The sequence below is a fragment of the Beta vulgaris genome, chromosome 5 (genome assembly GCF_026745355.1).
Source record: "Beta vulgaris subsp. vulgaris cultivar EL10 chromosome 5, EL10.2, whole genome shotgun sequence".
Lineage (NCBI taxonomy): Eukaryota > Viridiplantae > Streptophyta > Magnoliopsida > Caryophyllales > Amaranthaceae > Beta > Beta vulgaris.
Genome location: NC_079206.1, coordinates 16,979,145 through 16,992,059, shown reverse-complemented (window position 1 = coordinate 16,992,059; position 12,915 = coordinate 16,979,145). Strand labels below are relative to the sequence as shown.

At 40.0% G+C, this 12,915-nt stretch overlaps 1 protein-coding gene across 1 annotated transcript; it reads left to right on the top strand.

Annotated features, from left to right (window-relative positions):
- Nucleotides 1–464: 464 nt before the first annotated feature.
- LOC104885018 (glycine-rich cell wall structural protein 1.8) lies at nucleotides 465–1,610 on the top strand. Its single transcript, XM_010669731.3, has one exon. It carries the CDS (start codon nucleotides 465–467, stop codon nucleotides 1,608–1,610), a length of 1,146 nt encoding a protein of 381 aa, XP_010668033.2.
- Nucleotides 1,611–12,915: the final 11,305 nt, after the last annotated feature.

Below are 12,915 nucleotides of genomic sequence, written 5' to 3'. Positions count from 1 at the left end.
ATTACCCCCAATTCAGTTTAATTTAGTTCAAAATTCAATTATTTTAGTTCAACCAACAGTTTATTAACCAAACTATATTTTACCGCGCAAAACTTACACTTTTTTAGGTGGACAAAACAGACTTCTTGTACTATTTGAATGTGCATATTGTATGAAGACTATGAACTCTAAACCAGAAATACTTGTATATCCTTATAAGGACCAAGTAATACAGAGAATAGATGTAGGCATTCAGAATTTAATGTTGAAGACAGCACAAAAGTGCACTAAAACTACTACTCCACATCCTTGGTAAAATAAATTGGTCCAAACAGTGGGGACAATAAGCTTCTATTTTCTAAGTTTCCTAACCACTCCTAGTGCGAGTAACACGCACCGCCCTCTCTTCCCACAACCAATCCCTATAAATACCCATATTTCCTATCATTTGTACTCATATAGTTTCTGTATTCAAAAATATTCCCATGGCTACCCATAAAATCTCTTGTGCTGTTTTTTTCTTATTATTGGGGTTAGGCATTTCCTCTGCTGCTAGGTCCCTGCTCACTTATGAACATATAGGAGGTGCATATGCTGGTGGTGGTGGCGGAGGCAGTGGTGGTGGTGGTGCAGGCGTTTATGGTTCAGGTGGAGGGCATGCTAGTGGATATGGTGGTGGAGGTGGTGAAGGAGGGGGTGTAGCATCTGGAGGATATGCTGGAGGAGGTGGTGGTGGTAGCGGTGGTGGTGGTGCATATAGTGAAGGAGGGGTACATGCTGGTGGTTATGGGGGTGGTGAAGGTGGAGGCTATGGTGGAGCCGGAGCGTATGGTGGTGATTCTTATGCCGGTGGTGGCGGTGGTGGAAGTGGTGGAGGTGGTGCATATGGAGGGGTAGAGCATACGGGTGGCTATGGAGGAGGTGAAGGTGGTGGTGGTGGTGGTGGTCATGGAGGTGGATATGTTCCAAGTGGTGGTGCCTATGGTGGCGGCGGCGGTGGTGGATCTGGTGGCGGTGGTGCAGGTGCATATGGTGCTGGGGGAGAGCACGCTGGTGGCTATGGAGGAGGTGAAGGCGGTGGTCATGGAGGAGCATATACAGGTGGTGGTAGTGGTGCATATGGTGGTGGTGGTGGTAGTGGAAGTGGTGGAGGAGGTGCATATGGTGCTGGAGAACATGCCGGAGGCTATGGAGGTGGTGAAGGTGGTGGCCATGGAGGAGCTTATGCAGGTGGTTCTGGTGGTGCATATGGTGGTGGTGGCGGCAGTGGAAGTGGTGGAGGAGGTGCATATGGTGGGGGAGGACATGTTGGAGGCTATGGAGGTGGTGAAGGTGGTGGCCATGGAGGAGCTCATGCCGGTGGTGCTGGTGCATATGGTGGTGGTGGTGGTGGTGGAAGTGGAGGTGGAGGAGCTGGTGCTTATGGTGCTGGTGGTGAAGCTGCAGGTGGCGGATATGGTAGTGGAGGAGGAGCAGGTGGTGCAGAAGCGGAAGGGGGACATGCATATGGTATAGGTGGAGGAGGTGGCTCAGGTGGTGGTGGTGCCTATGCAGGTGGTTCTCATGCAGGTGGATATGGTGGTGGTGCTGGAGGCGGTGAAGGAGGTGGCCACGGAGGGTATCACCCTTGAACGCATGTCTAAGTTTCTAAACTTCGTCGTAATAATGAGTTTAAAACCTAAAAGACACTACATACAATTATATGAAGTTGATGCTAAAAAAAAACCTACTATATTTGTAGTCATTTAACTTGTCCTTAGTTGTTTACTTATTGAGTTGTTTTCATTTAGTCTATTATCGATTTGGTGTTCTGTTTTGATTAATACATAAGAAATCATGGCACTCATATTGAGGTATATAATGCTAGGGATCATGATTCGTGAGCTCTCTCCATCCAGCACTTCATGTATTTGATGAGTGATAATCGCAATCAATTATATGTATATATATATCCGAAAGTAGATGTCATGATTTTGAACTAACCTTACCTTTTTGGTCTGGATATTCATAATATAAACAAGCATCATATCCAAATTGCAATGGAAACGGTTATAAAAGCAAGTTCAATGATCGATTTTTCAAATATTATATACTCCGGTATTACCCGTACTCTTCATCTCTTAACAACAGAAGTTTACATACTTCGATCATCTTAACATATCACTCGTGCTCTTCAATATAACCAACTTTTTTCCCTTCATTTTGATTTTTGACATGAATATATATAATACGTATTTTGATATGATACTTGCAATTGGGACTCTTTGGATTGAATAACCAATGACAACAAGATTCTTTGTGCATGCAGATAGAGGCCATTGCCAAGACTACTGGTGTCCTTGGATTACCTTTTCCCTGCAATCCTATATATCTACTCCCTCGGTTTGTTATTGCTATATTGTGTATTACACAAGAGCTTAGGCAATGTCAATTTTCAGTTTTTTAAAGGATACTATTTGATACATTCAATGTAAAATAATGGAAAAAAGTGAAAAAATACTAATTTTTGGTGAAAAAAGAGAAAAAGAAGTACTCCGCCTCCGTCCCGGAATACTCTTTATACTTTTTTTTTATCTGTCCCAGAATACTCTTTACATTTTTATTTTGGGATATGACCCACTATTATTTTAATCATTCTACCTTTTACTATTGGCCCACACTCTCTCTTCTTCAAATAAAATAATATCACTCTTGTTACCTACCAACATCTAACCATGATCCATATTCTTTCTCCTTAAAATAAGATAATACTACTTTTACTAACTAATAAGTCCTATCACATGTACTTTTCAATAAAATAACAATTGATAACCAAACAACAACACTTATCATTTAAAACCACATGCCTTGATAAGTGTCAAGAGTATTCTGGGACGGAGATAGTATAATAAAATTACTTTTAGTGGGCCAAGTATTTCAAATAAAAAAAGTTTAAATAATGACGCAATTAAATAGAAACAATTGTTGAAAAAAAATGTACCAATTAAAAAGAAGGAAAGGAGTATCTATTTAACCTCTTGCTACTTGCTAGTACGCAGTTCATCCTACACAGTGTCAATCCGCGACTCCCATCAGTCTCATGTGATCATTTACACACAAGTCACAACTCAGAATACACTGTCATTTGTGGAGCTATGATAAACATCTAATTAAGAGATACAAGCAATGTAATTTCGACAATAAAAAGCAGGGGCAGTGAAGTAATTTCCAAATAAACGAAAAAGAGCAAGTAACCTCTAAATATTGTTTCCGTTGAAGATTAAAAAATTGCCAACTGGGTGATTGAGAAAGGTAAAAGTTGAGGAGTGAAAGCTGACACGGAAGGTTAGAGAAGGTGGTAGAAGGAGAAGCTGAGAGAGAGAAAGTTGGGCAAAAAAATTCTGGCAGAATTCTCTGTGCAATTCAATTTTATCTAATTCGAAATGGTGCGAGGTAAAAATGTGAAAAATATAAAAAAGCATGTGAAATTTTTGTAAATGTTGAGAGGTAAGCGAAGAGAAGATGAAAAAGTGCATGTTAAATCCAGGAATTCATTGTTAACGGTTGATGAAGAATGGCATGTTAAGTCCAGGGATATAATGTACTGCTTATAGTTGAAGTTGTTTGGTTTAAATTAACATTTATCTGTAGTAATTGATGGTCTAAATTTGAAGTAATGGAAATTGAAAATAATTTGAATAAGTTAATTGTATGAAACGAAAATTAAAATGCTACTAGTACACGAGAATGGAACATAACCAAGTGAGTGTTATATGTAAGTATGAAATTTTGTAGATATTGGCTCTGTTTGGGGAGGTATTTTAGGTGCCTAAAATGATAAGTTCAAAACTTTTAGGTGCTAAAATGAATTAGGTGTGTTTGGGAAATACCTAAAATAAAATTTCAGTTCCTAAAATGACTGATTTTGACAAGGTAAAAAATATAACGTTTGAAAATCAGCTACCTTATCAGTTTCAGCACCTTATCAGTTTCAGTTGTACCTTATCAGTTTCAGCTACCTTATCAGTTTCAGCTACATTTCAGGTAGTATTGCCAAACAGAGCCATTGTTAATTTGAGGAGAAGAAGTATGAAGTTATAGTTTATAGAGATATTGTTGAATTTGTGAGAAGCATTATGATGTTGTAATTTATAGATATTGTGTAAATTAGTGAGTTCAATTATGATGAACAATTGGGATATATAATGATATTTTGATAATGTGAGTAATTGAATTGGACAAAATAACAGGGTATAGTGAAGAATTGGATGATGACGAATGGGAGGTAGATTAAAACCATGAAATCGAAGACGACAAAATGGTATGGTAACTTTTTTGCAATTAGATAAGAATTGAATGTATATGTATACTTGTAATTATATTGTAACTGATATATTGTTGATATATGCTTGTTTCTAAAATGAGGGAGCTGGGAGTAGGCAAAGAAAAAAATGGAGGAGGTACTCGAAAGAGGTTGTTGATGGAGAAGTGTACATGGTAGGTGAATAAAGTTGTTTAAGCTGAATTAAGTTGTCTATGATATTTAAATAGGAAAAATTGACAATAGAGGTCTAAACTTTGGGTGATAATTTTTAAAAGGTCTGAACTATTGATTAACCTGAGTAGGTCCCGACTTTAGGGGGTCTTAACTTTTAGCGGGCCTTAGTGACTTAAAACTGGCTTAATAGGTCATCACTTGTAAAACTTGGGTCACATCAGAAGGGTTAATTGAGGGAGGGATGTAGGAACTAGGTGAGATTTTTTAAAAAAATCTTCAGTTTTAAGTCGTCGAGGCCCGCTAAAAGTTAAGACCCCCTAAAGTTGGGACCTACACTGGATAATAAAGTGTTCAGGCCTTTTAAAAATTATCACCCAAAGTTCAGACCTTTATTGTCAATTTTTCTTATTTAAATATAATAGTAAATAAATGCAGGTGAATGCGAAAAGCATTGGTGGAAGATTGAAGGAGAGTGGTCAGGTAATTGCTAAGCATGAGGAGATGCATAATAAACGAGTAAGATGGGTGGTGCATGAGAAGGTTAATTATCATGCAGCTAACATATGATAATAGTTATTGTTACTGTATGTAGCGTTAAAAATGAATAGGTACTCAATTTAAATTGCCGAGTAGAAACATTTTGTGAGTTGTGACTTGCCGAATGAGGAAGGCAGCAGCTTCCGCGAGAGAAGAATGGCTCGGCACGAGTGGTGCGCCCGCACCAAATGAAGGTGCGCCCGCACCATGTCAGGTGCGCCCGCACCAAGTAGTGGTGCTCCCGCACATTCGCTACGACGAATTTCTTCAAGTTGAGGCAGAACACTTTGGTGCTCCCGCACTCGAGGCATGTGCGCCCGCACCAGATGATGGTGCTCCCGCACCTATCGGGGGGATGCGAAATTTTCGGGTTTTTTTTTTATCTTACGACTTAGGGCTTGTATCTTAGACTTCATATAAATATGTTTTGTCATATTTAGGGCTTTTAACCACAAAATACTAGAGAGAGATTAGAGAAAACACAATAGAGAAGATTAGAGAGAGTCTTTGAGATTCAATTGGAAATCCATTCAATTGAATCTTGCCTATTGTATTTGTAATCGTCTCGTTCATAGTGAAACGATCTTTTTCCCTGCCTTGAGGACGTAGCTATCACTTGATAGTGAACCTCGTTAAATCTTGTGTGTCTTTATTCGCTTTCTTGTTTTTCTTGTGTGTGTGCTTGGTTGTTGTGAATTCTTGTTGGTTTAATTAAACGCTTCCGCATAACAAGTGGTATCAGAGCTACAGGTTAACACCGGGGTTAATCGCTTTTGGGACATGGCAACAACAACCTTAAAGATCGACAAGTTTACGGGAAGGAATAGTTTTGGGCTATGGCAGATAAAGATGAGAGCTTTATTGAAACAACAAGGTATCTGGAAACCATTGATTAAGGGTTTCACAACGACATCAAAAGAGGGAAATCTGACTGGTCTAACTGAGGCTGAGTTGGAATCTATGGAGGAAAGAGCACACTCCACTATCTTGCTATGCTTGGCGGACGATGTCATCACAGAGGTTGCAGATGAAATCACGGCTGCAGGTTTGTGGTTGAAACTGGAGAGCTTGTACATGACAAAGTCGCTCACAAACAAATTGCTATTGAAGCAAAGGTTGTTTGGCCTACGCATGAGAGAAGGTATGTCCCTAAAAGATCATCTCGATCGTTTGAATTCTATTTTACTGGACTTGCGTAATTTAGATGTTAAGATTGAGGATGAGGATGCTGCGTTGATATTGTTGGTTTCATTGTCAAGTAGCTATGAACATTTTGTAGAGTCTTTTGTGGTTGGAAAAGACACTGTGTCCCTAGAGGAGGTAAAGTCGGCACTTTACACTAGGGAATTGCGTCATAAAGCAACTGGTGATATGGTAGAGGATCGTGATTATTCTGCAGGTTTGGTAGCAAATGCTAGAAAAATAAGGGAGATTCGAGTAGGGATAGGAGAAAACCTAGGTCGAAGGGCCCTAAAAGTAGTGATCTTTGCCATTATTGTAAAGAACCGGGTCATTGGAAGAGTGAATGTCCTAAGAAGGATGGTTCGGCTTCTTTTGCAAAACAAAATAAGGTTGACTACGATTCTGAGGAGGATTTAGCTCTAATTGTCCATGAGGAGAAACGCTTAGAAGATAAGTGGGTTCTAGATAGTGGATGTTCTTCACATATGTGTTCTGACAAGGAGATGTTTTCGACCTATAGCTTATGCAAGAGTAGTGTTACTTTGGGTGACAATACGGTGTGTGAGGTGGTTGGAGTAGGCTCTGTGAGGTTTAGAATGCATGATGGGAGAGTTAAGGATCTTAGAGGCGTGAGGCATGTTCCACAACTTAAGAGAAATCTTATATCTCTTGGGATGTTAGACCGTAAGGGTTTTCGATTCCAAGGAGGGGATGGAGTTTTGCGTGTGGTGAAGGGTTCTTGTGAGTTACTTCGTGGCGTGAAGTCAGGTGTGGGTAACTTGTATGATTTGCAGGGTACGGACTGGCTAGAGATGATTCTGAGTTGAAGCTGCATTCTGGGTTGAAAAATGATGGTCTTGAGTGTGAGGTGGAGCTTATGGGGGCTTCTACACATGTTGAGGGTCAGAGTCAACGAGAATGAGTTCAACAACCGGGTTGAGAGTACTACTTGGGCTGAGGATGAGAGTGTCAACAGTGAGGTAGAGTTTGTGGGAACTTCTACACAACTGGTTGAAACTAAGGGTCATCAAGAAGAACAACCAAGGGTCTCTCAGCAGCAGATTGGTATGATAAGGTTCGGTTCTATCGATACTTGTGTGCCAGCTTATAGCTATGGGATCTCGAGCGACATGTCTTTGCCAGGGAGTGTTGGGTTGAGAGGTGATTCTGGGAGGCGTCACCAAGAGGTAGTTAGTTTGGAACTCCAGGAGAAGTTGCCTGCGTTCCAGTCAGAACGGGTGGAGTGCTCCGGCGCGAGCATAGAAGAACTTCGACGGAAGTTCCCCTGCGCCAAGGGTGATTTGTTTTGGGTACTTAGACGTAAGTGCAAATGGCTCTAGTTGGAGCAACTGGCAGGGTACTGGCTCGTCTTGATTAAGGTGGAGCTAGTGTGTTTGCGGTTCAGTGAAGGCGATTTGATTTCCGACGGGTAATAAATTGGGTTTCAGGTGAATGCGCAACATGGGTCTCATAGGCTGTGAGACAGGGTCGTTCATGATGAGTGGTCAGGATCTTGGCGAGATTGGGTGAGACTCATATGAGGGCAAGCCTGGCATCGGGTGAAAGATGCATGAGCAGGAAGGGAAAGGAGTATCTCGCGTACTGTTGCAGAGATACATGTGTGTTGATGGTTTCGAGGTGGAGTCGTGTGGTAGATGCAAGTCAAGGTGGAGATTTGTGAAGTGTGACTTGCGAGAGAGAAGAATGGCTCGGCACGAGTGGTGCGCCCGCACCATGTCAGGTGCGCCCGCACCAAGTAGTGGTGCTCCCGACATTGCTACGACGATTTCTCAAGTTGAGGCAGAACACTTTGGTGCTCCCGCACTCGAGGCATGTGCGCCCGCACATCAGGCTGGTGCTCCCGCACCAGATGATGGTGCTCCCGCACCTATCGGGGGATGTGAAATTTTTGGGTTTTTTTTTTATCTTACGACTTAGGGCTTGTATCTTAGACTTCATATAAATATGTTTTGTCATATTTAGGGCTTTTAACCACAAAATACTAGAGAGGGAGATTAGAGAAAACACAATAGAGAAGATTAGAGAGAGTCTTTGAGATTCAATTGAAATCCATTCAATTGAATCTTGCCTATTGTATTTGTAATCGTCTCGTTCATAGTGAACGATCTTTTTCCCTGCCTTGAGGACGTAGCTATCACTTGATAGTGAACCTCGTTAAATCTTGTTGTCCTTTATTCGCTTTCTTGTTTTCTTGTGTGTGTGCTTGGTTGTTGTGAATTCTTGTTGGTTTAATTTAAACGCTTCCGCATAACACATTTGGTGAAATACTTAAGGAATTCGATGACCGGAAAAGGCGGTTGGTAGTAGAGATGGGGTTTAGTGGATTATTACATTAAGCGGATAAATGATTGTCGAGGAACTTGTGTTATTGGTTGTGCACGATGGTTAATGTAAAAAGGAGGATAATGTTGCTTAATTGTGGATTAAAATTCCCATTATCAAAGATCCAAGTTCAGTGGGTATTAGGTGTCCCAATCGGACAGAGGCGTGTCCCCGTAGTATGTGATAATGAGGAAAAGGACGATGCAGTTGCAAGGCTATGTGATGTATATGTGACGCAATGCCCTTCTGGTTCTAGGGGAGTTGAGAGGAAGACAATCATGGAAGTGGTTGAAGCACATGTGGTTGATGAATTGAAGTTTAAAAAGACTTTTCTTATGATGGCTGTGAATAATTTGTTAGCCACAACGTCTTGTCATCGCATGTCGGTCAAAATGCTTCCATTTGTAGCTGTGGCAGGTAAGGCGAAAGAGTATGATTGGTGCAGCTTTGTGTTGGAGCACCTACTGAAGTGTGTAGGAAATTTTGCGAAAAGGTTCTATGGTGGTGGTTTTTTGAAGTGTTGTGGTGATGCACAATCTTCTAGGCGGTTATCGAATATATTTAATTTTCTTTATAAATAAGGTATCAATATGTTTCGGTATAAAAATATTGATTTTTAATTGTAATTATGTATTGTAGAGCTTCTACATGGACCGGTTGAGCAGGGAGCCGATCAGCTAGGGAGTGTTTCATAGAATAAAAGTTTGGAGCAAAGAAGATATGAACCGCGCGAAGAAGGAAGATAGGAAGGGTGGTGATTAAAGTGCATTATGGGTAAGTATTTCAAATTATAGTGAGTATTAGAAATTATAAAATGGGGTTTATGTTAATCAATAGTTGGACATGTTTTGAGAATATTAAATTGTGTTGTAGTGTGTGGATGTTGCTTATGGAGAGGTACATCCCATGGAAGCGAGGGAAAATATACATGTGGTTGAATCAATTTATGAGATGAGTTTGGAAAAAAAAATTCAATTGTATGTCCATGTAGGTACATATTGCATAATCCTACTGATGATGTATATGTAAATGAGAGAACAACTTCCATCCAAGAGAAGAGTTGGTAAAAGAAAGAGAAAAGGGTTAAAGAAGGAAAGACGAAGAACAATGTTTGAGATGAATCCATACCAGTACAAGCTTAAGAAGCAAGGGTTATAAGGGGAGAATAACATTATAGAAGGTCGGTTTGTGAGTGATGTAGGACACAAAGAAGTTGGAGGGGAACCAAAATGTTGGAGGGGAACCGAATGAAAAAGGATGTCCAAATGAAAATGAAGGAGGGGAAGAAAATGAAGGTCGACGAGGGGAACCGAATGAAATTGAAGGAGGTGAAGAAGATGACAACGAACAAGGGATTGGAAATAATTTAGTAGTAGAAAATGAAATCGGCAGGGAGGGAACTTAACATTCGGAACCTTAGGCTACCTTTATAAACTTAAGGCTCGTTTGGTTGAAGTTCGGAAGCATAATTTCACATGAATTTGCATTTCCCATGAAATTTTATTTTTTAGGAAGTACAATTTTTTGTTTGGTTGAACATGGGAAAGTCTATTTTCCATGGGAATTTCCACTTACATAGGGGGGGGCCTAGGTAAGTTATTTTCTCCATTTTGTAGGAAATAGAACTTCCTAGGAAGTTCTACTTCCCATGTTTTTGTCAACCAAACAACAAGACATATTTTTACTTCCTAAGAATTATAATTTTCCATGCATTTGAAGGTTAACTATACAAGCTCTTAAATTTCAGATATTAGGAGAAAACTAAGGGTCTGTTCTCTTTGGCATAAAACAACTGAACTGAACTGATTGCAACTGAACTGAACTGAACTGATTGCAACTGAACTGAACTGATTATATGTAATAAGATTACGTAATTCAATATTTGTTAATTAAGTTTGTTAGAGATAATGGAGCAATACATGGTAGCCTAAATCATAGTATACCATGTGAAAACAATAGTTTAGTATTTATTGTATCCATTAAGTTTGTAATATAAAACTTCTCTGTTTTTAGGTCAAACTAAACTTTTAAAACAACATTAGAAACGAAACTACATAAGAAAAACCACCTCATAAGAAAATTTACCCCTCTCAAACGTTTTCTTTTTATAAATTTTTATGTTTTGAAAGTTGAGGATAAAAGTTGACATAATGTTAGACCTCCTTTTTAGTACATGTTCTAGCTAGTTTAAGTATTGGTTTGGTTGACATAAATAAAATAAAAAAATTAAAGTTTTTAATAAGTGGAAGAATACGAGTTATTTAATTGATAAGACAACATTGAAAACTACACTTCTTATAAGGAAGTTATAGTTTTTACATAATCTGATTACATATAAACTCAATATAATTCGATTCTAATCATAACCCAGTAGTAGGTGAGACGTTGAGATGTGGAGTAGCCACTAAATTTATATGTTAGTCATGTCCTCACTCATTTTTAACTTATCGTCTGAGTTTCACTTTTAGCACTAATAAATACAGTGAAAAGGCTGAAAGTTCAAACAACGATTAGCGAAAAAAATATTACACTTGGTGTTCGTAAACTTGGAGACGATTAAACATAAATATAGTAGAATAATATGGACATCCTTTATTTCTCATCAAAAGAGCCATAAGAATTACATGAAGCCGAAAATTACATATGAAGGCCATATGAAACAATAATAGTAACATAATAGTAACAAGAGTAATAATAACAATAATAGTAATATAATAATAATTGTAATAATGATATTAATATTTATAATTGTAATAATAGTAATAATAATAACGATAATAATAATTATCATTGTTTTATTATTAGAGAATTAAATGATTGAACTAAACTGAACTAAACTGATTGCAACTAAATTGAACTGAAATGAACTGAACTGAACTGAAAATAAGCTGGGGAGAACGGACCCTAAGAAGTTCATTTACCTCTGTTACTTACAGCAGGGATGACACAAGGGAGGGAGATGGAGCTCCAGTGAGTGGCAGCATCCGGCTGGAGCAAGCGACAACGCGGGAAGCCGGTGGTGGACCATCGTCAGTCTCCGGCGAGCAGGTGGTAAGGCACAGCAACGACAAACACAACGAAGCAGGGGAGAGAGTAAGGAGTAAGGTGAGTGCTAGTGGCGCTACGGTGCGACTGTGGTGATGCCGGCGTGGGTTTCTGGGCGGCGGAGGAGTGGTGGTGCGCCGAAGTTGTGTGTGGTGGTGATGGTGTAGTGGTGTCGTGAGAGGAGAAGTGAGAGAGATAAAGTTTGCTTTCTGATTTTATTGTGATTGTGAAGTTAATTTCATAACCTTACTCCATGGATTATTATAGATGGATTCATCGCACAAAAAGGAAGGTGGAAGAATGGTGAGTGGTGGTTTTGCTCATAGAGAGGCTAGAGGAGATAGGGGTGATGGCGTGTTGGTGTTGACCGTGAGTAACTTAGGGGGTTTCCTCCTTTTTTTAAAAAAATTTAGTTGTTTTTTTTTATAAGGAAAGGAAAACTTAGGGAGACTCCTTAATCCGGAGGCCAACCTAAAACATCCTTGTGGATGATAAGGAGAAAATCCACATCAAAAGGGGAATAAGAAAGAACCAATGCAACGAAGAGTGAAAATGACCCTTGCTTGCCATAAAATCTGCCGCACGGTTAGCCTCCCTGAAAGTATGAGTTACCTGAACAAAGGAGAACTGGTTGAGATCTCGAGCTACATCAGTGATAATGTTTTCTATTTCCCAAGGGATACACCACGACTTCTTAATTGAATCAATAACCGCCATATTATCACCTTCTATAATGACCTGGGACACACCTTTGCCTAAGGCACCCTAACTGCTTTCCTAAGACCCCAAGCCTCGGCTTGAATGATGGAAAGGGAGCTCCTAAGCGCCTTCGCACCAGCTAGAATGACCTCCCCTCGATTATCACGAACAACAAACCCGCACGAAGCTTTACCATCCTTCATCTTGGAGCCATCAAAGTTTAGCTTGTGAAACCCCGGAGGGGGGAGGGACCATGAAATGGCATCACCTTGACGAAGCCGCTTAGTCAAACGGGGGGAGGAGACCCAGACAGGATCGGAAGAAAATGGGGAAGAGAGGAATTAACCTTCAGCCAATTTTGAGCAAATTTACTGATGGCAGCTGCTGCAGAGAGAGTCGAGGAAGCAACTTCCCGAAACACCACTTGGTTACGAAAGAACCAAACAAACCACCAACCAATAGCGAGGAGGTTGAAATCGTCAGATGGAAGGGAAGAGAAGAGGTGGTTAATGATCTCAGAGAAAGGCTGATCAAGAAGATGAGACATATCAGGATAAGCAGGCCACTTACAATCCCAAGTCTTACTAGGCAAAATAAAGTCACTCACCATTAGAAGAACAACCCTCGGGGGAAGGCACTATGGAAGAGAGAGG